Below are 26,421 nucleotides of genomic sequence, written 5' to 3' on the forward strand. Positions count from 1 at the left end.
AGAATGTAATCTTAAATATAATGTACACACTGCCTCTACACTAACTGTTTTTAAATGCTATCTTCAAGAAAAACAGGAGGCAAGACACTAGACTGAGTCAGGAGACCTGAGTTCTAGTGCTTCTCTCTACAGCACTGAGCAAGGCATGTCTCCAATTATGTGTGCAGTAAGAAGGCTGACCCAGCTGAACAGTGCACTAATGAGTAGTACCTTCAATTCTAACAATCTAAGAAAGAAATATCAATTAAGAAAAAATGTGAAATGCTTTTTTCCTGGTAAAACTAAGCTTTTGTGAAATAAAGAGTATTTGCCCCCCCTCCCATTCCTGCCCCAAAAATACCAATGGAAAAAAATATTTTTAAATTATTGGAAAGAACCTAAGGAAATTTAATGCAGCAAAGATGAATTTCCCAAATTCTAGTCTTCTTTTATGCTTCTATTATGACTGATCCTTCTTTAAGGAAATTCAGAAGCTAAAGAAGAGCAAATAATTACAGTACATAGGTAAAAGTTTTATCTTCATACCATGTCTGTGAACTCCTACAGTATCTTTGCCAAAAGCAGCCCATATGAATACTTGGTTACTAACCACACAGCTTCAAGAATCCTGGTTTATTTGGATATATTCAAAGTCTGAGATATGGAACTGCACAATTCCATGCAGCCACTGGATGCTAACCTTATTTGACACCACCGCCACCCCCTCACCCAGTAAAAAGAGTATAGTTCCTATACTATTTCCACTGAGGCTCTCACCTCAACCATTACTCACAGGGTCCAAAGAGGAGAGGGAAGCAGGTAGGCATTTCAGTAGATATGCAGAGAATAGCTAATATACCCTCTTATTGCTTCCCAGCTGAAGTGTTTTTCAATTCCCTTTTTGGGTTTCTTCTGCTATTTAGCTAGAAACTACCCTCTACTGAGGATTTACTACATGCCAGGCTCTATAAATCTTATCTCATCTAATACTTTCAGTCTTGTTGGCCTTGAACTTGCCAAGCCCTGTCTTGTTGTTCATCCACTTCTTTGTCCTCTCCTCCTCGCTAATGTTCTGCTTTTCCCTATCAGCCTGTCATTAAGAGTTTGATAAATGGAATTGGCTTTAGAACTACAGGCTAGTTTAAAGAAAAATTAATAAGCTAATGGTAAACTGGTTAGAATTAGATCTCCAAAAAGACATAATCTTTCAGAGGTACGTGAAAACAGTGGTTACTGAATAATAGGAATAATATAAAACTGTTTATGGAAGCTCCACCTGACAAGATACATAATGTTGGAGGCATTCTATACGTAAATGTACAGGAAAGGGTCTATACTAAACTGGTCACAATTATCTCTGAGGTAAAGACTGAGATTGGCCCCAGAATGGCCAAAGGAATTTTCATTTTATCTATACTATTTGAATATTTTTTAATTGAAATGTTACCGCTATACTCTTAGGAAGTAATCTGACATCACAAAAGATGATGATGATGCTAATAATAATGGTTGTTACTGTTTGTAAAAAAATAATAAAAAATAATTTTTTTTAAGGTCTAACATTCCCTGATCAGCTTGTCCAGTTAAAGAAAAAAAGTAAATGGCTATTGCCATCATATCACTTTATGGAGGTTCAGAAGAAGAAATAGGTCTGATCTTACACTGAGCTTACAATTTCCTGAAAAATCAATCCTGCTTTCCTTAGCAACTTAAAGTACATAAGGGGAGGTTATATAATGTAGATCAGGCTCTGGTATGCTGGAAAGCTAAGGTATGGTGTCCTTCTTCCCCCTCAATCTTCTGAGGAGGCAAATATATCCAGCTGGGCAAACAAAGGCAGTTACAAACGTGACAGATGAGAAACTATGATCCTAGGCACAAAGATTCAAGATTTCAACTGCTCCTACCAAAATCCTGACCTCCCACCCAACAAAACCCCTATCCCGGGGCGCCTGGGTGGCTCAGTGGGTTAAGCCTCTGCCTTCAGCTCAGGTCATGATCTCAGGGTCCTGGGATCAAGCCCCACATCAGGCTCTCTGCTCAACAGGGAGCCTGCTTCCCTCTATCTCTCTCTCTGCCTGCCTCTCTGCCTACTTGTGATCTCTGTCAAATAAATAAATAAAATCTTAAAAAAAAAAAACCAACCCTATTCCAACCATCCCCAGGCTGGAGAGAGCGCCCAGCTGGGCAGACCAAATAGCACTATACACTTATGGTTCCAAGAGATGCCCCCAAAACATATTTTGGCCAAATAGTGAATGACCAAATGTTAGAAGCTACGCTTCTGCCAGAGTTGAACCTGAAGTCAAAGCTAAATATTACCATCAGAAGAGAAACTTCTGGGATACAAGAATAAAATTTAGCCAAACGAAATTACAAAAAATTTAGTAGGCAAATTTAGTAGGCAAATGTGACATTGCATAGTAGGAACAATTTATTTGTACTGTCAATTACTGGCCTGCCCCTACATTTACTCTACTGCCTATATGTGAAGTTAAAATGGTCACTTTCAACTGAGGTTCAGGAAGGAGCAAGGTATTTGGGGGTATTTCATTTTTCTCTAACATTTTTCTTCTTCATATTCCTAATTATATTATTAAAAAATGATTTAGCATGAATATTTCTGTACAGAATTTCAGGGGTTTTCTTCCTTATAAAATTTTAAAGTGGTAAAGCTGATACTCCGCTTTTAATTCATGTTCTCAAAACGTGAAGAATTTCTAACTGGGACTCTTTCTTCATACACTCACGGTCTGCAGGGAGGGAAGGGCCAGCTCCTTTTCTGTGAGCACTCCCTCCTGCAGTACGTGGATTTTCAACAGACTGCTCTTCAGGGAAACCAGGAGAAGCCTAATTTAGACACTCCCTTACTCTCACATTTGTTCACACATCACTCCCTCCCCACCAGACTGGGTCCTAATGGGAAGGGGCTGGTTCTAAGACTTTTGCTCCAAGGCCCAGTCCTCGGCCTGCCACAGGACAGGAATGAAGCAACTAAGAACACAGCCAGGAAGAGTGGGAACAGCCTGGGGAGAACCCTGACCCCATAGGAGAAATCTCAACTGATACTTCTTTCTCCTGCTTTAGAAGGTAGTCGTAGTTGCACAGAAGGCTCCTACCAGATTAGATTTTTAAAAACCTAACTGAAAGAGAGTTCCAACTGTCCTAGTCAAAACTGTTTTATTTATTTATACACATCATGCCTTGTTCTAGAAAAGATCTGAGGCAGTAACTGACATTCTATACTTACTTGCATATCGTCAAGCCCATGAGTTCTTAGGTTCAAAAAGAAGCTGGCAGCTGCATAGAGGTACACTGCATGAATGTCATCATCATCCTCCCCCAGCCCTGCTAGGTCACAGCCACTGCCATTACCTAGCAGGGAGGGAAAGAGTGGGCTACAGCAGTATTCTCAGAGCGGCAGTGGCAAGGGCAGTGATAGCTCTCACACATATGCTAAAATCTCATGAAGACAAGTCTCTCCTCTCCAAATGGCATTTTGATGATCTCAGTCCTAAGTTTTACTGACCACATGTTGAGTTAATCAGATGAGGCCAGTTATATATATATACATCAAGGCAAGTTTACATCTGCCAAATTCTGATATAAGATAACACCCAAATGCTATCTTACCTGTATGATGGGAAATGGCAGATAATTCATGTTGTTAATAAAATACAGGAGACTATAGCTGTAGCCCATAAATGCTCCAGCCAGTAGAAAAAAAAGGTGATACTCATTTAAGCAGGTCTGTGCAGCAGGGCTGTTTAAACTGGAGAGAAACAGGTTATTAATTCGACAGTCAGGGACACATATCACTTCTTTAGGCTCAAACTTTGACTTAATCATTTATTAAATGTCCCAAATTCTAACAAAATAGTTCATTTCAGGTTCAATGCGGGCAAGAGATGAACAAAACCCTCTCCCTGATGCATGAGAATTTGACCTCTCTAAAGGTTAACGTGTTAGCTCTTTCTCTGGAAATCTGAAAAGGGTATGAATGTCCCCAACGCTGCTTACAGGTGGGTATGCTGTATCTAGACGGAGAGGAACTAGAACTGAACGTTATGGACCTGCTAGAGATGCCATCACTTTGGGCTTCTCTCTGTGTTGTCTCTTATAACTGGGCAATCCTTCACAGGGACCCTTCTCACGAAAGAAAACTTGAGTGCTAACTTGAGTGCTAGCTTGAGTGTCCTAACTTGAGTGATAGCCACGGTGACAAGAAACGTGTGGGGAATAAACAGGCATCATGGGAAAAAAAAATGGGGCACCTGGGTGGCTCAGTGGGTTAAGCCTCTGCCTTCGGCTCAGGTCATGGTCCCAGGGTCCTGGGATCGAGCCCCGCATCAGGCTCTCTCTGCTGAGCAGGGAGCCTGTTTCCCCCTCTCTCTCTGCCTGACTCTCTGCCTACTTGTGATCTCTGTCTGTTAAATAAATTAAAAAAAAAAAAAAAAATTTAAATAATAACAAAAAAAACCTTATGACCCAGCCATTCTACTCCTACATACTTGCCTCAGAGAAAAGGGAATGTGTATTCATGTAAAGGCTTATTAAAAAAAAAAAAAACACATTAGGGGAAAAAAAAACCCTGCCTTATGTAATAGTAATTGAGGGACAAAAAGAAATTAAATATTCATTAGTATAGGGGCGCCTGGCTGGCTCAGTCAGTTAAGTGTCTGTCTTCAGCATCAGATCATGATTCTGGGGTCCTAGGATAGAGGGCTATCCTAGGACAGAGGGCTATCCTAGGACTCTATCCAAGATGGGCTCCCTGCTCAGTGTGGAGTCTGGTTCTCCCCCTCCCTCTTCCGCTCCACCCCACACTCATGCTCTCTCTCAAATAAATAAAATCTAAAAAATGAAGAAGAAGAAGAAAGAAAATTGGGAACTTAAGATTACTACCGTAATCTTTTTTTTTTTTTAACTTACCTATTTGACAGAGAGAGAGAGATCACAAGTAGGCAGAGAGAGAGGGGGGAAGCAGGTTCCCCGCTGAGCAGAGAGCCCAGTGTGGGGCTTGATCCCAGGACCCTGAGATCACGATCTGAGATGAAGGCAAGGCTTAACCCACTGAGACACCCAGATAACCCTACCGTAATCTTTATTGATTTTTAAAGTTAGAATATCAACCTGAAATTGGTATTAATGTCATGTGTTCAAGAACTGTTAACAGTTTATGGGGTGCCTGGGTGGCTCAGTGAGCTGAGCAACCAACTCTTGATTTCGGCTCACGCCATGATCTCAGGGTCATGTGATCAAGCTCCACTGGGCTCCGTGTCGGGTGTGAAGCCTGCTCAAGATTCTCTAAGATTCTCTCTCTCCTTTCTCTTTCCCTGACCTATGTGTGTGCTCTTTGCCCAAAGAACTGTATCAGTTTCAAAATTATACAAGTACTCTACTGAAGAAGGTAGTTGTCATTATTTTAAAGTTTTTTTCTTCATTCTTCCCATACAATCCTTCCTTAAACTCCCAACCTAAATGCCACCTCCTCCAAGAAGCCAGGGATCTTCCCTGCCTCTCAAACTGCCACAGGTTTACGTGCACATCTCACTTTCTTATTACAGCCCATGTCACAGAAGTTCCTATTTCTCTCCATTTGTGTCCATGGCTTAATTCCCCTCTTGTTCATAAATCTCAAGCACCTTATAGTTTATGCATGAATCCTCTCATAAATCCAACAGCACCTAGCACAGCGCCTTGCAGAGATCATGTCTTAAAAAAACCTGTTGAATTCAGCAAACATAAATATCAAAAACATTTCATATTAAATATAAAAGCACCTTCCATAAAAGTCTTGAAAGCAAAGAATGTCCATAAACTATTTATCTGTGCAGGTCACCTTAGTAACTAAACAAGGTTCCATAAAAAGAATATATTTACTATTACCTCTCAGTACCAGTGCAGGGAACCACAAGGAAACGGTATTGACCCTTGGTTATCACCACAGCACACCAAGCCACCAGCATTCCCATTGCAGCATGGACAAAAGAATGCATGAGCTGCTGAGGGTGAATGATCTTCCCTATCAGTGCCAGTCTGGAGCAGGGAATTGAAGGCACAACTGTAAACAAAGCACATTACAATGGCTTTAGGCTGCAGCAAATGAAGTCAGAGGACGTGAACTATTACTCCCTCTCATACTTGCACAAATATTCCAAAGGGGAGGAAGAAACAGAGAGTCAATGTAAAGTACAGAAAAATTCTAAGTTAAATATTTGAACCTAAAAGATTTTGAAAAGGTTGAATAGACAAAGATGTACACAAAAAAAAAGAAAAATCAAAGATTCTGAGAGATGAAGCCTAAGGACAGCATGATTAACATTTTTCAGTTCTTTTTAAATAAAATTTCCTGACAGTTCAAATAGTGTCTACCCTGCCACTCTCTTAGGTGCCAGAAAAGAAATAATCATAATTTTTAAAAGACAGTGCTTGACCTCTGACAAGTTATTTTTTTTTTTTAAAGACTTTATTTATTTATTTGACAGAGAGAGATCACAAGTAGGCAGAGAGGCAGGCAGAGAGAGGTGGGGAAGCAGGCTCCCTGCTGAGCAGAGAGCCCGATGCGGGACTCGATCCCAGGACCCTGAGATCATGACCTGAGCCGAAGGCAGCGGCTTAACCCACTGAGCCACCCAGGCGCCCAGTCTGACAAGTTATTTTTACTTCAGCATTTGAACTGGTCAATATATAGTCCAACTGTGAAAAAATAAACCACAAAATACATAAATAATGACAATACTGAATACCAAAATAAATGTTTGTATAGGAATTTCTAATGCCTCTCAGATAATCAAAATAAGTTTTCTGGGTGTATTCGGGTAGGTGAGTGTGGGTTGGAGGGAAGTTGACCCTTGAAAACAGCTAGTAGAGGGTTTCCTGATCTAACCATATACATATCCTTCTTTTAATATATTCCAAGTAAAGAGACTGTAGAGAGATGGAAAATTCATGTGAAGGGAGAGGGCTTAGGTGCTTTACACTTTGAGAAAGAGGCTGCTATCACCTCTCCTTCCCCCCAAGAAATGCCCATTAGACCTACTGAGTGTGCAACTGGCTTATAATGCTCTGAACATACCAAATCTTCTTGTGTGTCTAAGCCTTTTTACCTGCTATCCTTTTCCCTGGATCATTATCTTCCTTCTCAAATTAATACAATTCATCCTTTTAGCATCACCTCCTCCAGGAAACTTCCCAGGCTGGGTAAATGGTGCTCCTATATTACATATTCCCATTCTATCCAGTGTATTGTAATTAAATATATTTGATGTTTAGTCTGTCTCTCTATTAATTGTGATCCTCTCAGGATAACTGGGACCATAACACTTATATCTTATCCCCACACAATGCACAGCACATAGAATGCTTGTTGAAGGAATGAGCCAAAGTGACTAATCAGACTTTAAGAATGACAAGGCAGAGAGCCCTAGTGTGGCATCTACATCAAGAAGACCTAAGTATGTGGGACCATGTAAAAGAGCACGTGCTATAAGCCAAGGAGATCTGTATGTGGCTTGAACAGAAAAAGATATCCAGCAGTTAGGAGTGAGGGACGAGGAAAGCAAAGGAAAAGGGTATGTGTTGTAACCCCCAGAGTAAGATTGGAAATTTTATACCAGCTCTAAGAAGCAACTACTGAAGAGCTAAAAAGAGGAATGATGTTATACTCGAATAAGAAGCTTCTCACTGTACCGTAAGTACAGACACAGGAATCAGAAAAGGCACAAAAAGCAAAAAGAAAAACAGGAAAAGAAAAAGCTCTGGAATCTAGCAGGTGATTCTCCCAAGGCAAAACATACAACTGGGTTTTTTTAAACTATAGAATTATAGACTTTTATATTTGAAAAGGACCTTAGAAATCATCTGGTCCTGATCTCCTACCCTATAAAGGAGTTATTTTTATAATACATCTGCTGAGTCACAGCTTTAACAGCAGCTGTTAACTATTAAAAGGTCTAAATTTTTTTATTGTGGTAAAACACACATAAGTAAAGTTTGCCATGTTAACCATTTTTTTTTCCATTTTAACCATTTTTAAGCATGTAGTTCTGCGGCATACATACACTCACACTGTTGTGTAACCATTGCCACTATGCACCTCAGGACTTTCCCCCCAACCTCAACCACAACTGTGCCCAGCAAACAGCTCCCCAATCCCTCCTCCCCCAGCCTGTGGCAACCACCATTCTACTTTCTGTCTTTAAGAATCTGACGACTCTAGAACCTCCTATGTAAGTAAAATCATACAATGTTTGTCCTAAGAGCTCTAAATATTCTTCAAACAGAAACGAACCTTCACATAAATTTTTAGTTAAAACATTCAAAGCAGATGATTCTGTATGTACACTTTAGGCTGACACAAAACAAGCCTGTTACACACATCCACATACTAAACGCGCTGAGCCTGCCATTAATAATAATAATATAAATTCACATACTTTTAAGATGATTAACATCTGAAAACTCACCTGCATAGAACTCCACATTAAAAATACTTATTATTACTACTACCACTGCCAGCAGCAGGAGGTAAAAGATTACATAGGAGCTATACAGATCACTGAAAGAATCTAAAACACAAGAGAGATGAATTAGTAAATTCATTCAGTCATATAGTCATGATCAGTATATTGCAACAGAAAACGGGTCTGAACCACAACTGTAACTTTCCTTTTAAAAGTTATCTTTTCTTCAAGAATTCACTCATCCACTGTTGACAGGTCCCACAGGACATCAACTCAACAACTACAGTGTGAGTTATTTGGACCAAGCTCTGGGTCCTTTAAAATTATAATAGAATTTCTTTTAGATGACCCAGATGTTAACATCAGAAAAATACTACCATATGCAAATGTCTTTCCTCATGTGAAACAGAGAAATACCACATTTAGTAATATACCAACAAGGCTTCTTTTTACAATATAAATAATATTTTTCAGATCTCTTCTTAACAAATGCAATTAACTTCTATTATGAAAAAAGTAACATTTCTGGAAATAGCATAATCCATAAATCATTCAAATGCTGAATTAAAAAAAAATCATGATATCTTTGTAAAAATACTAATATATTCACATTTTAGAGTAGTTCAACAAGCAATATTTCATTTAAAAAATCTGGCCAAGTTTAAAACATATATACATATATGTTTGTGTATACATGTATACACATATATATATAAAACAAAACAAAACATAAATAAAAATAAAAACATAAATAAGAGAAATAAAAACAGCAAGGAAGTACATTTGCTGAATAGACTAAAACTTAATGAAATCAATAACTTTTAAGAGAATAATTTATAGACCTAAACTAATAAGAGTATTTATTAAGGATTCACAATTAAACCCCAACATTATACTGAGCTAAGAGAATGAAAGAACTGATTCATGTGACTGGAAATAAGTAAGGGAAGAGTACAATTTCTCTAAAAAGACTTTGTGAAGCAAAAGTTGAAAGAGATGAGTAACATTTGATGAGAAAAATGGCATAAATCAAATCTCATCTCCAGATAAAGTATTATTAGGATTAAAAATCCCTGGCCCATGAAATGGCAAAAAGTTTTTTCTTGAGTGCCAAATCTGAACAATGGGTAATGGTTCTAGATTTCAGGACTGAATATTCCAAGCTTGTGACCAGACCACTGAGATCAATGAGGGATCCAGGCTCAGAGAAGGTGGTTACAGAAATACCTGGCATTCCCGTGCTGGCTCATGGCTTAATTTTATCTGCCCTATAGGTCCCATGCAAGAAGTGATTGAGACCTTTCAACAAGAACATAACACTACTATGATTCTTTAGCAGCAATAGCTACAAAGACCACAAGGTAAAGCTGCTAACTCCTTGAAAATTAGCACTTTTTTTCTGAAAATTAAATTAACAACACACTTTCCACTTCCCTAGGCAAAAGGAATTTGTTATTGTTGTGGAGAGGGAAATAAAAAGAATTTCGAGAGTATTTGTGCTTTTTAGCCTTAGGCAAGACTTTTTAAAAGAGTTCAAAACCTACTCTGGCAACACTTCTCTCCAATTCCAGTTGGCATAGTGGAAAAACAGGCTTTGAAGTCAGAGACCAAGGTTCAAATCCTGGTTCCATTACTCACTGACTGTATGTCTACACAGACTTCTATAATCTTAGTCTCAGCTTCTTTATTTATAAAGCAGAGATAATATCTCTTTATTATATAGGGTTGTAGGAAGAATAACAATATACTTAAGATGCTTAGTACGGTACGTGGCATGCAGTACATGGCAATAATTGGAGGTTATTATTAATTAACATGATCATAATAAATTTAATAAATTTAGTAATTTTACTTTGATCGCCACATTTAATCTGCTCCAAGCTTTTCTTCCTCATCAGTCTTTGTATTCACCTCTATGCTTCTTAGTCTGTACCTCCTTCCTCCTCTTCTCTCTTCTCATCTTTTTATTAGCCACAATACAGAAATGAAGTAGTCTTATTTTTAGGCAGGCTTTTTAAAAAGATAAATGTCATTATTTTCTACTCAAAATTTTTAAGTAGACAAAGGAAACAGTTCTGGTCCTTAAAAATGAAAACGTCAAAAAAGACAAAGACATAAAAAAATTAAGCTAAGTTTTCAGTTATGCAGTCTTCTAATAATCTTTTTGCTCATGTGATAATACAAATCTCTGACCGATTTACTAATCTTATAATTACACAGTGAAAAGGTGATCTATAAAGGGAATGCCTTAAGGTCACCTCCAAGGGGAATGTTTTGCCATGTCCATCAATACGGGCAGTGATTAAAAACAAATGATCTAAAACATAACACAACTTTTATGTTGAGAAATAGGTCCTGTAAATTTGATTTCCCCAAACTGAGCACCACTTACCAGACAGCCACTGAATAGGATGAAATAAATCAATGCTGCTGAAGATGATAAATACTGTGGTACAGACGGGTAGAAGCAGCACTGACCAGATAATACTCGCAACTATCCTCCAGCCCAAAACCTATAATTAAACAAACAAAATCCCTCAATCATGAAGTCAAGCTACTTCAGTTATTTCAGTTATGCAAATCCTATCTTTTCATATGGGAAGTCAATCACTAGTATTTACACTAGATCATAGCCCATGCAGCTATAAGCTCCAGTGGTTACTCCTATTAATAACATGACATACAACTCCCGAATCTTATAAGATCAGGGAACTGATGCTTGCGTTTAGACCAGAGTCAGACGCTACATTGAACATCACAGTCTGAGGGAGGAGAGGAATTGTCTTAGTTTTATAACTGTATTTTACAACAACTTATACTTGTCTCTCTCTCTCTTTTTAAGATTTATTAACTTATTTGACAGACAGAGATCACAAGTAGGCAGAGAGACAGGCAGAGAGAGAGGGAGAGACAGGCTCCCGGCTGAGCAGAGAGCCTGATGCGGGGCTCAATCCCAAGACCTCAGGATCATGACCCCAGTCAAAGGCAGAGGCTTTAACCCACTGAGCCACCCAGGCGTCCCAGCCTTATACTTGTCTCTTTAGCTTTAATTGATATATCAATATCTAAAAGCTGTACACATTTTATAGGGATCATCTGCATACTGTAATTGTGTTTACAATTATTAGCTATGGCAGTTATTGGACAATTAGCACAATGTATTCATGTGTGAATCACCAGAGCCTACCACTTAAGAGATACAAGATACGCTACTGAATAAGTGAGTAAAGAAGAGATACTGAGGGGTCTGAAGCATGAAAGTCTTTACTTTAATCGGATTTACATTTTGGAAGGTAAAATACTCTTGGGTTTGCAAGGTGCTTATGATGAAGGTGAGTCAGAGGGGGCAAGACCCACACAAGAGACAACTAGGAGGCAGTCTACTACACGTGCCCAAAGCCAAAGTTCTCAGTGTACAAAGGAAGGCAGTGGGAAAGAAAGGAGAAAAAAAAAACTACAGTCATATTTTCTGAAGTACATCTATAGAAAATCAGTAATTGACAATATAGGTGGTAAAGAATAGGCAAGACTTAAGGACTCAAAATTTTAGCTTGGGATACAGTCTCTGCTGAGGCCACATCATATTCTTTCTGATTCTAGAAAATCAGAAAGTTGTAAAATACAGTTATAAAATTAAGACAATTCCTCTCCTCCCTCAGACTGTGATGTTCAATGTAGCGTCCTATCCCAAATAAGACACTTCTTACCTCAAGTGATCAAATTATTCATTTTGCACCTACCAGATACTCCATCCTTGCATAAAACTCTTGACAATCCCTCCCCCAGTTCCCATGCAGGTCATCCCTGTCATTCTAAACAGCTTCCACTCAGGACTCCTCTCCCACCCCATGACAAGTCTGCACTCAGGACGTCCCGCCACTGCACACTAGTAACCAGCTTTCCCTAGCCCGCCCCGCCCACCCCACAACCAGACTCCACTCGGGACAGCCCCCCACATCCCTGTAATCACTCCCTCTGGCCGCCCCCTCCCCACGCGCTCCCCATGCTACACAGAAGCCGGTCCCTTCCCCGCCCGGCGCGCACGCGCGCTCAGCGCGCGTCCGCCCGCCAGGCCCGACTCCAGCTGCGGGCCCAGCGCACGCCACAGAGCGCGCAGCACTCACGCGCCACAAGATGTCCCGCGACCCGCCGGCGTAGGGCCGACTCGCAGCCGTGGCCATGGTGATGGCGGTCCCGGTTCTGAGGGGTGCAGGAGACAGCGCGCCCGCCCGCCACCGCTGTTCAAAGGGAGAAAGGCCCCAGGAGGACCCTGTTGGGGCTGCCTCAAACGCCGCCTGAGAGAAGCCCGGGCCAGGGCCCAACCAGTCCCTTCGAGGCTTCGTCTGGACAGGCCTAACGCGCCAGAAGTGGCCCCCGGACACGTCCCCCAGAGGGGGCTGGGATTTCAGGACCCGCCCGCTGGAGACCAAAAGGTCTCTCCGAAGCAGGGTCCAGCGGGACGCCAGAAACCAGGGGCGACGCTGCATGCTGGGAACTGTAGTCTCGATGGCGCTCTGGGCGCAAGGGAGCGTTGCATTCTGGGACTCAGAATTCCAAAGTACAGCATGATGGGAGTGGAAGTTTTCCCAGAGGTACCTTGTGACGTGCTGGGAATCGTAGTCTTTTATAAAGCCCCTAAGAGTTAACCGTGTCCATTGGCCGGATTTTACACTTAGATCTGGCAAAATGACTCGCGCTTATTTCTCCCGATTTTCTTTATCGACTGCCTGAAAGTGAAATCAAACAATGTTGTGGCCCTCTCCAGAGAGGTACTCACTGATTTTACTGAAATGGAAAATAATCTATATGAAAGTGAATCTGGGGGCTTCTGGGTGACTCAGCCTTTAAGTGTCTGCCTTGGCCTCAGGTCAAGATCCCAGGGTCCTGGGATCAAGGCCCGCAACCGGCTCCCTGCTTCCCTGGAACGCTGCTTCTCCCTCTCCCACTCACCTTGCTTCTGTTCCCTCTCTCACTGTGTGTCTCTCTGTGTCAAATAAATAAATAAAAAAAATATATATATATATATATTTTTTTAAGTGTATTTGGTTTCCTAAGATCTGGTTCCTAGTTCCGTCTCTGCCACTTGCTAAATGGAATGTCTTGATCCTATCTGAGACTCCATTTCTTAATCTAGAAAAAAAGGATAAAAATAAAGATGGTATCCATTGATGTTGCGAAAATATGAAAATGCTACTACAAATACGGATTATCCTTAATTTCCTGCCAGTAAGGAAAAAGATTTCTACCGATCCAAGTCCCACTTAATGAAGTCTTCTCTGATTGCATTAGCCCTCAGATCCCTGGAGGTATACTGCTAACACCTTTTAATACCCAATTATATACCACAGTCAACATTCAGTACTCTGTAAAGACAGAGAGATTTAGCGATTTACTGATTCTGGAGAGAAATTGACATCACACACAGTGCTCTGTAATGTTTGCTATACTGTTGCTTTAAGATTATATTCATTTCCAAAAACATGTTAATATCAATCATGTTTGAAGCCCTGCAGAATAAACTGGGAATACAAAGGTAGATCAAGTCTCTGCCAAGAAGAAACCTTCTTTCTGGTGATGGAAAAAGATAATCATTCTAAATGAGTGTCATTAAACACAGACAAGGTCACTTGCAGTCAGTTTACTTTGTTTAGTTCCTTTAGTACCTGGTTCAGACTACTAGTTGTCTACCCCAGCATTCTTTCTCCTCTACTTCTTAGAAATAGAATCCCTGATTTTTAACTGGGCATGTGGCTACATTTCCTAGTCTCCCTGGCCGCTAGGTGGAGCCAGGTGACTGATGAGTTCAGGCCAATAAAATATAATCAAACTATCGCATGGTAGTTTCCCAGAAACTCCCCTTAAAAGAGAGCTAGCCATGTCCTTTGCCACCTTATTAATCCCTTCCTGCATCCAGCTGCATAGAATTTGGATGTGTCACACTCTAGGCAAAATCAAGTACTGAGCTCAAAGTAAACCTGATTACTGAAGCAACCATACCAATCCTAGCTACCTGCCCTTACCTCCTGACTTCATTTACACAACAGAGACAATTATTTATTGTTTGTGCCACTTTTATTTTTAGAGCAACTAATCATATTCTGAAATCATCGTGTGTAACTACCTATTTATTGTCTGAATTCTAACTAGCACATAAGTGTCCCATGGGCAGAGACTTTGTCTATCTTGTTTATCATTGTTTCCAAAATGCTATACAGGAGAAGGTAGTCAATAAATGTTTGCTAAATGAACAGAAGAATGAATGGAAGGAACTGCAGCAGAAAGTGTCTATTCAGGACAACAAACTTTGTTACCTAATTCAAAGAGGAACGGAACCCAGGGAATAGATAATAAAAGTGTTCAAAGGGCTGAAAGGGCATAGGGGAGAAAGAATAGGGCTGTAGTAGCAAAGGGAGAAGGGAGTTATCCAAATATCATGAAGGTGCTACTCCTTCTACATTAGAGCCCACCAGCACACTCGTGATGTGGGGCTGCTGGGGGGAACGCCAGTACTGCTGTTACAACTACACCACTGCTGTTGAGCAGGAACTTGTATTATTTCCTTAATTTGCTTTAGTTTATTTTGAAATCTTACGTTACAGTTTTCATCTGGTTTTGTGGGCATGTCTTTCCAGAATGTTTTCATATCATTAGGGATATTATTCAGCTCCATGTTTTCACTTTTCCTATAATAACTTCATTATGAGGTTTGATTGCAGTCCTTTCTGCTGCTCATTTTTATATGAAATTCGTTTTCCTGCACATTTAGGAAGGAGGGGTGAGTTAGGACAGCTTTGCTAAATTTGAGACTCTATCACTTCTTTCTCTGTTTCCAGGAAGTGTTCAAAAATATGGCTTCAAACTTTCTGGATCTTCTGGCTCTGTGCCCTTCCCCCACTTTCATCTGATTTCCCTTTTCTTTGCCCCAAATATCCCTGGCCTACTCTATCTGTATTCTATTCCCTGAAGTTTCTACTCTGATGTCCTGGAAAGATACTTTGGCTGGTTTCCAGAGCCCAACTTCTTCAGATCCTTCTTCGGACCCCTTGCACTCATCAGCTGAAAACTGGGTTGTACCAAACTGCCCCCAAATCTAGCTGCTTTTCTCCTATTGGTCCACGGTACTTTTTAGGGAGTACCTCTTGGCTATTTTGGGGTTTTCTTATTTTTAGATTTCTCAGACACCCAGCTGCTTCCTTTGCCTCTTTCCACAAAAATGCTGATACCATGCAAGTCTTTGAGTGGCTAGTGGTTTACATCTGCTTGAATTTTGGGGTATGTGGTGATATCTTGTCACCCAAGTTTGTTATTGATATTGTCCACAGGTTTTTGGTTTTGCTATCCCAGATACTCTATTTTTATGGAGGAATTTGGGGAAATTCAAAAAATGTCACTGCCATCTTTCCAGAATTCTTTTCTCTTAAATCCTTTTTTTCCCCTTTTTTAGGTAGGCTCCATGCCCACTGTGTAGCCCATGAGGGGCTTGAACTCATGACTGTAAGATCAACCCCTGAGCTGAGAACAAGAATCAGATGCTTAAATGCCAGAGTCACACAGGCGCCTCTTAAATCTTTATACACAAACCAGTGAAATCAAACTGACAATGGAAAAACCACCATCCATTAACTTTCCTAAAAGCAGGGGTTCCACGATGTAACAGTTATGTGTTTCAAACCCATTCTGGTTTCATTCAGGGTGGCAGTGTGCCCAGCTAAAGAGCATTTCCCAATCTCCCTTGCAGCTAGGGATGACCATGTGATACATTTCTGACCAATAAGATAGAAGTATAAGGCATTAGATGGGGTTTGGGAGAAAGCTCATTAAAAGCCACGTCAATTCAACTGGTCAACGCTCTTTGCCCTTTCCCTTCTTCCTGCCTGTCAAAAGTGGAACTGAGCTGGAGAGAGCTGAGCTGCCACTGCTCAGCTGTTCACTGTTCAGCTGTTCACTGTCTGAGCAGTGAAAGTGAAAAGTTACAGTCAAGTCTTTAATCAGTTACTGTGATGTTATAAGCAAGATACGAAATGGGAGAAAGCATTGGTTCCCCTTATGTTCCATTTTTCTCCATGGCACAGTGCCACACAAGGGTCAGGTGGGTTGGTGCAGATGTGGGCACAGTCTTACTGCCTAAACAAAAAACTCCTGCCATTTTATAGTTTAGGAGGCAGGAGGAGGAAGCGGGGAGGGGCGGCGGGTGGAAGAGTACTGAATACTGGGTCAGAGTGGAAAAGACATCTTTAAGGACCCCCAGTCTCGGCAAAGGCACCTGAGAGAGGCCATGGCTAGGGCCCTCACCCCTTAGCTCCATTAGGCCTCCAGAAGAAGGAAGCTGGGCTAGAGATGGTAGATTTGCCTAAGAACAAGTTTGGCGTGATGGTAAGGTGAGGCCAAAACCACTGACCACAACTCCCCACAGAGGGTGCTGTGCTCAGGCTGTGCACCTAGTCTGGTGTGTGTAGGGGGCTTTCCCAGGAGGCCTGTCAGGAGGTAAAGACCTTCAGGTCCATAGCCCCTAACTGCCCACGATCAGGCCTGAAAGATCACACATAGGGTTCTGGCTTGGAGCCAGACTCTTCATTGCCTATACTTTGCCGGAAAGCAGCACGCGTCTTGGGATCAGATGATGGCAAATTCACACTAAGGACTGCTGAGCGGAAGAAAAATTTTAAAAAGCCAGAATCCTTAATGACATCATGGAGTAGCTGTATTCATCTGGGTGGGGCTAGCTCTAAACTTCTATTTCCATGCGAAAAGTACAAGTGCTGATTTGTTTAAGCTACTGCTTTCAAGAGTTCTCTTATGGTTGAATACGATTCCTAAGTGCTTCAAGGGGATCCCGAGAGTAGGGGCTCCTAAAGGGTGGTGCTGGCTGGTTCGTGAAATTTTCACTGGTCTTTGGTAGGTGAGAAAAAAATGAGCAAAATAGTCAGCTTTCCAGAAAGCTCAATTTATTCAAGTTTTTAGTTATATCCTTCCAGATTATTTGAGATTATGATAGCCTCTCTTTTTATAAGATGATGGTTCTAATTTATGATGCTGATTGTGTCTGGAATCCTTACTTTAAAAATCCTGACCTCTAAGTATTAAAGACTCTCTAAACATTTTTTAAAATATTTTATTTATTTATTTGACAGATCACAAGCAGGCAGAGAGAGAGGAAGGGAAGCTGGCTCCCTGCTGAGCAGAAAGCAGGCTCCCTGCTAAGCAGAGAGCCTGATGCAGGGCTCAAATCCAGGACTGTGAGGTCATGACCCTAGCCGAAGGCAGAGGCTTTAACCCACTGAGCCACCCAGGTGCCCCAAAAATCTCTAAACATTTTGGGGAGAAAACTTTACCAGTTACACCACATAAATACTCAGTAGTAACTAAATTCCTTCTCAAATATCCTTCCCAGGATATTTACATGTGCCTGGGAAAAACTCATTGCTTTCCTTTCCTTTAGCACTTACAACACTTCCTGTGACCAGATATGTGGATCTTCCACACCAAGCAATTCTCACACTACCTGCCTGGAGGTAGTGCAGAGCCCATAGGGTAAGGGCACAGTCCCCCAAGACTGCCCCCTTGCTTCAGTTGTCAATTGCAAGCAGTGGGTCCCCAGGTTACCCATGAGTTCTGTCCAACTTGGCTACAAATTAAGAGGCTCCCAAGGCCCCCTCCCTGGGTTTGGTAATTTGTTCCCAGGACCCAGAAAAAGTTTACTCACTATTGCTCATTTATTACAAAGGATGTTTTAAAGGATATAAATGAATAGCTCGGTGGAGAGATACATGGGGCGAGGTCTGGAAGGGTCCTAGGTGCAGGAGCTTCTGTCTCTCTCGGAGCTGGGGATGCACTACCCTCCTGGCAGGTGGATGTATTCACCAACCTGAAAGCTCTCCAAACCCCGTTCTTTTGGTATTTTTATGAAGGCTTCATCATACGGGCCTGATCGATTATTACCTCCATTTCCAGCCCCTCACCTCTCTCCAGAAAATGGGGAGTGGAGCTGAAAGTTCCCAGCTTCCAGTCATGGCTCGGTCTTCCTGGTGACCAGCCCCATCCAGATCCCACCACCCCAAGAGTCACCTCATTAGAAAAAAAAATGCTCCACCAGGAAATTCCAAGAAATTTGGGAGCTCTGTCAGACACTCTATCACGCAGGAAATAGCAAGGCTCTTAGCAGCTCTGTCGAAACCGTAGCAGAGGCATATATATATACATATATATATATATGTATATATATATATATAATTTCATAGTATCCTTCCATTCTTTAGTGGAGAAAAATCCTACCACTTTTGGTGAGACACAGGAAGGGGAGGTTGCAGAGGGCAGGTACCCGCTCACAGGGCCCACATGCGTAAGAATCACTGCCTTGGGCAGCAGGAGTTAGGTGTTAATGAAAAGAACACCAGGGTACCAGCTCAGAGAGGGTTGGGAAGGTAGAGTCCCTGAAGACAGAATAAACACTGAGCTGGTGGGGGGTGGGGGGAGGAGGGCAGAACAGCTGCTTTCAAACATCTGAAGTCAACAAAGGGAAGAAAGCTCAGACTAGATCTGAGAGGCCCAGGGGAAGAGCTCAGACCAAGTGGCAAAAGCTGCAGAGATGCGCGCACAAGGACTTGTTCCAGGAGGAGACAGCGACCTTGAAGAGGCTGAGGCTGGCAACCCCCCAGACATGATCGTGTTGCCCGCAGGATCCCTGGGATCAGGGACCTGGTCTGTTCTGTTCACTGCTCCAGCCCCATCACCTAGAATGCTGACCACATATGAGCACTACCTGCATTTGTGAAGTAAATTCATGGAGGGGAGGGTACCCTGTGTTTGACGGGAGGTTTGCCAACTTGACCTTAAGCTCATGGTGGCCTGAATTTGTGTGCCTCTTCCTTTTTCGGTGTGACCAGCCTTTTAAGTCCACGTGTGTCTTTGTAGCTGTCTCAGAAATACACTGGAAATTCCTGGCCTGAAGAGGACAACAGAAACAGTAGGGGATCGGCAATCCTGACCCGGCAGAAGCCCAGCCTCCCAGATGGCACACATTTTGAATAAAAAAATAAAGTAACTGAACTGTCACTTGTTTCTCCCTTTAATGCACTATAGCCAGGAGTCATGCCACCATGAAGAGGTGCTCAAAGTGCCCTAGAAATTTTTTTCTAAAATCTCTGTGTTGAAATATGTTATAAGGGAGCAAGTTCTTTCAACCCTCTGTTCCATACTTACAGGAAGAAAAATTCTGATGTCCACTTTAATCCCCACATCTCATTAAATAAATCCAGATTTACAGCAGCTTCCAGCATGCTAAAGATAAAACATCAAGGAAGAACTCGAGGTCAAAGTCATGAAATGCAGACAGACATTCTATGAGGTATTTATTTTGCAACAATCAGGTTCAGTTGCCCAGTGTCAAGTCACCACAGACAAATTGTTCGGGCTCCCAATGAATCCAAACCAAAGTTCATACAGTTCGGTCAGTTTACGATGGCAAGCACTGGAGAAAAGAAGATCACCTTAGAGGATCATCTGTATACAATTCCGAAGAAAGTCATCAGACATTAGGATGGATCCATTTCACGTGTTAAGGGCGTCCTAGGACAGCGAGAGGCAGATGGCAGGCACACCTACCACGTTCCCTTGTATTTTGTCCTAAATCGGTGCATAGTTACAACGATAACAGACAGGTGAGAAAGAAGAGCTGAAAGACACATGGACCGAACAACATTTAGTTACTATTTGTTAAATTGGGTGATGAGACTTCAGCGTGGCACCTTACAGCTGCCGGAGGGTGGGCCATGCCATCAGTTTTCCCACGGGCTTGCTTCCCTGCAGTAGATGCCATGTCCCAAAGAACCACACTTCAAAAAACAGAAAAGAGAACTGAAAAACAAAAAGAGTCACTTTTAAGAAAAAGTGTAATATCCCATTGGATATTACAATGGACTATTACTCAGCCATCAGAAAGGATGAATACCCACCATTTGCATCGACATGGATGGGACTGGAGGAGATTATGCTGAGTGAAGTAAGCTCAACACAGGAAGACAATTATCATATGGTTTCACTTACTTGTGGAACATAAGGCATAACATGGAGGACATCAGGAGAAGGAAGGGGAAAATGAAGGGGGGTAAATCAGAGAGGGGGACAAACCACGAGAGACTATGGACTCCAGGAATCAAACTGAGGGTTTTGGGGGTATGGGGGATGGGTGAGCCTGGTGATGGGTATTAAGGAAGGCATGGACTGCATGGAGAACTGGGTGTTATATGCAAACAATGAATCATGGAACACTGCACCAAAAACTAATAATGTACTGTATGGTGACTAACATAACATTAAAAAAATTATAATAATAAAGAAAGAAAAAGACACACACACCCCCAATATTTAGAAAGGACCTAAACTGTAGGGAAGGGTACTTGTTTATGTTCAGAGGTACAGCTTCAATACCAGACAACCTGGAGCCCAGAGTCACCAACTCCAAGAAGACTTATTATGGGAGGGGAGACGACATTTTAAAAAGTTTTCCTCTATTACTTTGGAAAACCAATGATTTTCCTCTGCCAGATCCCATAGCTACCTTCCCCCATCCTTCTTTGTCTCCCTTCTTTGTAACAGCTGTGTTAGGTGCTAGAGGAGGAATAAAGTAAATATGGAGGGACATGAAAATATTTGAAAACTGGAGAGCTGTTTGTGGTTGCTGAAGCACGAGGTTGTGCAGGGGACAACGGCAGGATATGATGTAGGACAAACAGATTAGGGATTGATCCTGCAGGGAATGTAGATTTTGTCTTTTAGACGATCAGAGGCCAAAAAGAAAAAAAAAAAGAAGAAGAAGAAGAAGAAGAAAAGAAAGTTCTTAAGTGACACAGTTTTATAATTTTTTGAAAAGTGCTTTGGCTATGCATAGGATGGATTGGAAGAAAGAAAAGAAAAGAGATAGAGAATCCCACCAAGTTACTATCATAGTCCAAATGTGAGATGATTGGGTCCTGAACACCAGGAACATCAGGCATAGTACTAATAGGACAGACCTGAGAAACATTTCAGGGGTAGAATAGACAAGTTGTACGGAGAGGTAAGATACTGAAGGTTAGAAGGGGGATTCTACATTGATGATGAGGTTTCTAGGGTGACCAGGTGGATTTCTTAATTATTCCAACAAATAGTGATTGAGGACTCATGTGTCAGATGGGTTAGGCACTGGAGTACCATGATGAATAAAGCACCATGGTCCCAACTCTCAAGGAAGTTACACAGTCTGGCAGTGGAAACTACCGGGTAAACATATACATAACATATTACTTATGTAATTGTAATTGTGAGGTACTGTGAGACAGTATAATAAAGAATCTAACCTAGTCTAAAGTCAGGGGCAATGTGGATGGTCGTGCCATTTACGGAGACAGGAAAATATAAGAAGGATCTGGTTGCGTGGGAGATGGGTTTAGTTTTGAACGTAATGAATTTGAATCATCTGTTGGTACACCTAGCTGGCGACTTGCAATAGATGAAAATTTGGGAAGAGGTCCTAGATATAGTTAAATCCAGGGTGGGAATTAAGAAATGTGGCAGAGAGGCCGTTTCCTAATAAATGGCCTCCAACCTAAGAGAATGTGCCAGGCCTCCTACTACCCTCGGGGGTAGGATCACAACTAGGAAGGTGGGCCTAAGACGGCCGTATCTGCCTCAATGTCCCGGCTCTAGAAAAGGGAAATGTTGTCAACAATATATCTGTGAAAAGTGGTTGGAGAAGCATGAATGCTGCAGTTTGCTGGACTGGAAGAACTAACAGTCCTTCCTCGCCTTCTGGTAAACATTAGCTCGGGCTTCTGAAATGCTAAATAAAGGTAGAGACAAACAAGCCCACAGGGCAGGCACTGAAGATTTTATTTTCATAAACATGCTCTTTTTCTCTCATCTCTCTAGCTGTCTGTTCCAAATTAATGTCAAGACCAGAGGAGGGATTCAAGACAGAAAATTTCTCTTGCCCGGCTGCCAACCTTTAGTAGGTAGCCTGACAGAGGCTGGGGATTCCTGGGGCTTAGCCCAGAAGGTGGTGAGTAAGATGACACTGTCCTTTGTGCCAGACTTGGTCCCTAATGCCACCATTAGCCAGAGCTCCCCTGCCTCTTGCCTACCTACAACCCGATTCCTGGCCACTTCAGGCTCCACATGTTGGGTGGCCCTACTGTGACCCAGGCCAGCCCTGAGCCCTCTTCGTGGTGGCACCCCTGCACCCAAGCCTGATCGGGGGTGTTCAAACCCAAAGTTCCCCAAGTTAGGGTTCCCTTTTTAATTTAGCAGGGCCTTCTAGTCTATCTGAAACCTGAGATAGAAAATGGGGTGTAAAATCTGGGAAGGGAAAGTCCAATCTCCACTGTTGACCCCAGTGACCCAGCAAATGGTGGCCAAGGGTAGGCTCTCAATGAACAAACAAGTAAAAAGTTTTCAAGTCACCAGGCAAAAGAACAAAGCATGTGTGTATGTGATGGGTCTATGAACTGTCAAGTTCAAAATCAAGCTTTCCCCAAAGCCTGTGGGATGCTGCAGCTAAATCTTCCCTTTCTAGGGATTCCCAGTCTATGTCCCTGTGAATAAGAGAATTGCTCTAACAAAGGAACATACAAAGAGCTTTAGGAGAGCACAGAGGAGTAAGTAATTTAAACTTCCCCAAGGACAGGCTATCTGAAGTGCATCCTGAAAAATAAATAGTGGGCTTCCAAGTAAACAAGCCAGGAAGGGGAATTCCAGAACTTAAAAACCTTTAAAAAAAAAAAAAAAAAAGCCTTAAAAGATTTTAAAGCAATGTTTCCAGTAATTAATGGGAGTGCTGTTGTTGTTATTATTGGACTGTTGCTAGTGCCTGGATAAAACAATTAGGTACTTATGTGCTAGCCCAATTCTATCTCTGCTGGTATTGTTGTAAAGTGAGATTCCCAGGAGGTAAGAAAGGAGATACAGATATAAGATAAAAGCAATTTAGAAAAAACTCTGTAGTGATAAATAAGAATTCAAAGTATGAGTATGAACCCACATTGCATTTCCTTTAAAAAAGGAATCAAGCACACAACACATATATTTCCTGACTCTGAACAGTGAAAAGGCCTGTGAAAAAACAACCCAATGACAATGAGTACTGCTAGCGTCCAGATTGTGACCTGGTATGACTATCTCCCTAATGAACAGAACCAAGACTCCTTCAAGAAATGACTCAGTCTGGATCTGGGACAGGAAATGTTCAAGATGAGCCTGGAAAAGCCTGGAAAATTTTGTTTAACAGATAATAACACATTTATCAGAGATTCTTAGGGCTATGCCAACAGGACTTGAGCAAATTTGAAGAGCTTCCCATTAGTCAAAGAAGGGACAACTTGAATATTGGTAAGCATAATACTTGCAATGGACTGAAACTAACTCGTCATTGCTGCTGAGTGCTAGCAAGCCAACTACTAGTTTGAAAGTAGGTGGGAAAAAAAGCAAAAGAATCATTTATCCTGCTTTTCTCCAGGAATTACATCACTGCTGAGCCAAATAGTAGATAAAGGGAAGTTTTTATGAAAGAAGTATTCTAATTAATAAAGAAAGAAGCAAAGATAGAACTGAAATATCACCATTTTGAAAACCCTAATGATTTAACACATGTAGGCATCGCTTAATTACTTTAAATATCAAAAAGCAAAAGATAGTTACATATTATGAGTTTATGGGTGAAAGCATTTAACACCACATATCAAGTAGTCCTGCCAAAACCAACCAACCAACTAACCAACCAACCAAGGCTGACTCTGACCAAATCTTTGGATACAACCACCAGTTTACAGAAAACAAAGGCAAAGCAACATGATAAACAACACCATAGAAATACAATCAGCAAAATCCAGATAGTGAAAAACTATAGGATAAATAATTCTTCAACAAATATATGGGAAAGGGAAAGGGGGGAGAATGGAGTAGGAATCTACCTACCATTTAAAAAACACTTAAGAGATACATCAACAAACTGCAAGGTGAAATTCAAACACTGAAGTACATATGATGCCTCAAAGAGATTGGGGAGACACTCCAGAGCAAGGCAATAAAGTGGATACTGCAATAAAGTGAATACATGAACTTTTTGGTTTGCCAGGGCATATAAAAGTCATGTTTATACTATACCAGAGTCTACTAAGTGTGCAATAGCATTATGTCTGAAAAATGGACATAGTTTTTTCTCTGACATAATTTGTCAGAGTCAGAGTGAGCATGAACAGGGGAGAGGAGCAGAGAGGGAAGCAAGCTCTCTGCTGAGCAGGGAGCCCAATGTGGGACTTGATCCTAGGACCCTGGGATCATGACCTGAGCCAAAAGGCAGATGCTTAACTGACTAAGCCACCCAGGCATCCCAAAATGTACATAGTTTAATTAAAAAATACTTTATGGCTAAAAAAAAAATGTTAAGCATCATATCAGCTTCCAGCGAGTCATGATCTTTTTACTGGGGGAGGGTCCTGCCTCAATGCTGATGGCTGCTGCCTGATCAGGGTGGTGGGTGCTGAAGGCTGGATGCGGCAATTTCTCGTAAGACGGCAATGAGGTTTGCCACGTGGATTGATTATTTTCACAAATTTCTCTGTAGCACATGATACCGTTTGATAGCATTTTACCCACAGTAGAACTTTCAAAATTGGAGTCAATTCTATGAGACCCTGCTGCTGCTACATGAACCAAGTTTCTGTGATATTGTGAACCTCTGATGTCATTTCAACCACCTTCATGACATCTTCACCGGGAGTAGATTCCCTCCCAGGAAACCACCTTCTTTGTTCATCTGTAAGAAGCAACTGCTCACCCTCAAGTTTTACCCTGAGAGGGCGGCCGCGCAGTCCCACCTTCAGCCTCCGCTTCCCGCTCTCTTGCTCCTTCCGCCCCATCTGCAGTCACTTCCTTCCTGACGTCCTGACCCCTCAGAGTCACCCATGAGGGCTGGAACCAACTTCTTCCAAACTCCTGCTCATGATGCTATCCTGACCTCTTCCCATGAATCACGGATGTTCTAGGATGGTGAATCCTTTCTGGAAGGTTTTTATTTCACTTTGCCCAGAGCCACCAGAGGAATCACTATGGCAGTGACAGTCTTATGAACTGAATTCCTTAATCAGAAGGCTGGAATGACTCCGTGATCCATGGGCTGCAGAACAGATGCTGTGTCAGAGGGATTCGAACACTTACCTCGTCCGTCTCCATTAGGGCTCTTGGGTGACCAGATGTACTACTGTCAGTGAGCAGGAATATTTTGAAAGGAATCTTTTTTTCTGAGGAGGTCTCAACAGGGGGCTTAAAATACTCAGTAAACCATCTTGTAAACAAGTATGCAGTCATCCAGGCTTTGTTGTTCTGTTTACACAGCACAGAAAGTATAGATTGAGCAAAATTCTTGAGGGTCCTGGAGCTTTATGAATGGCAAATGGGCACCAGCTTTAACATAAAGTCACGAGCTGCATGAGCCTCTCTCACTCGAGTCAGCCCGGCCTTTGAGGCTTTGAAGCCAGGCGCTGACTACAGCTGTGGATGTCTCACAGGGCATCTTCTCCCGACAGAAGGCTGCTCCGTTTACACTGAACATCTGTTGTTCAGTGCATCCACCTTCATGAATGATCCGAGCCGGAGCTTCCGGATCACCAGCTGCGGTGTCTACACGGGCACTGGCTGCTTCACCCTGCACTTCCACGTTATGGAGGCGGCTTCTTTCCCTAAACCTCACGAACCCACCTCTGCTGCTTCCAACCTTCCTTCTGCAGCTTCCTCACCCCACTCAGCCTTCACAGAATGGAGGAGGGCTCGGGCCTTGCTCGGGGTCAGGCTTGCCTTAAGGGAATGTGGTGGCTGCTTTGCTCTTCTATCCCGGCCGCTCACACACTCTCCACGTCGGCAGTAAGGCTGTTCCACTTTCTTATCATCCGTGTGTCCCCTGGAGCAGCACTCTCAGTTTCCTGCAGGAACTTTTCCTTCGCTTTTGCAA

At 42.0% G+C, this 26,421-nt stretch overlaps 2 protein-coding genes across 4 annotated transcripts in view; both read right to left on the reverse strand.

Moving 5' to 3' along the window:
- Positions 1-12,939, reverse strand: part of NDC1 (NDC1 transmembrane nucleoporin) — a 47,662-nt gene extending 34,723 nt beyond the window's left edge. The window contains exons 1-5 of the mRNA XM_059374809.1: positions 12,569-12,939; positions 10,837-10,957; positions 8,448-8,549; positions 5,869-6,043; positions 3,613-3,751 (exon numbers count right to left, since the gene is read on the reverse strand). Of these exons, the coding sequence (XP_059230792.1) occupies positions 3,613-3,751; positions 5,869-6,043; positions 8,448-8,549; positions 10,837-10,957; positions 12,569-12,931 (900 nt within the window). The 5' untranslated portion in view covers positions 12,932-12,939. The remainder of the gene's footprint in view (positions 1-3,612; positions 3,752-5,868; positions 6,044-8,447; positions 8,550-10,836; positions 10,958-12,568) is intronic.
- A 6,836-nt stretch (positions 12,940-19,775) lies between these two features.
- YIPF1 (Yip1 domain family member 1) overlaps positions 19,776-26,421 on the reverse strand; it is a 38,548-nt gene continuing 31,902 nt past the window's right edge. For 2 of the 3 annotated variants that reach the window (XM_059374810.1, XM_059374811.1), the window contains one exon: positions 19,776-20,297. The gene's annotated coding sequence lies outside the window, so the exon portion shown is untranslated. The remainder of the gene's footprint in view (positions 20,298-26,421) is intronic. The other variant, XM_059374813.1, reaches the window with a different exon arrangement.

This window comes from Mustela nigripes, chromosome 14, assembly GCF_022355385.1.
Source record: "Mustela nigripes isolate SB6536 chromosome 14, MUSNIG.SB6536, whole genome shotgun sequence".
NCBI lineage: Eukaryota > Metazoa > Chordata > Mammalia > Carnivora > Mustelidae > Mustela > Mustela nigripes.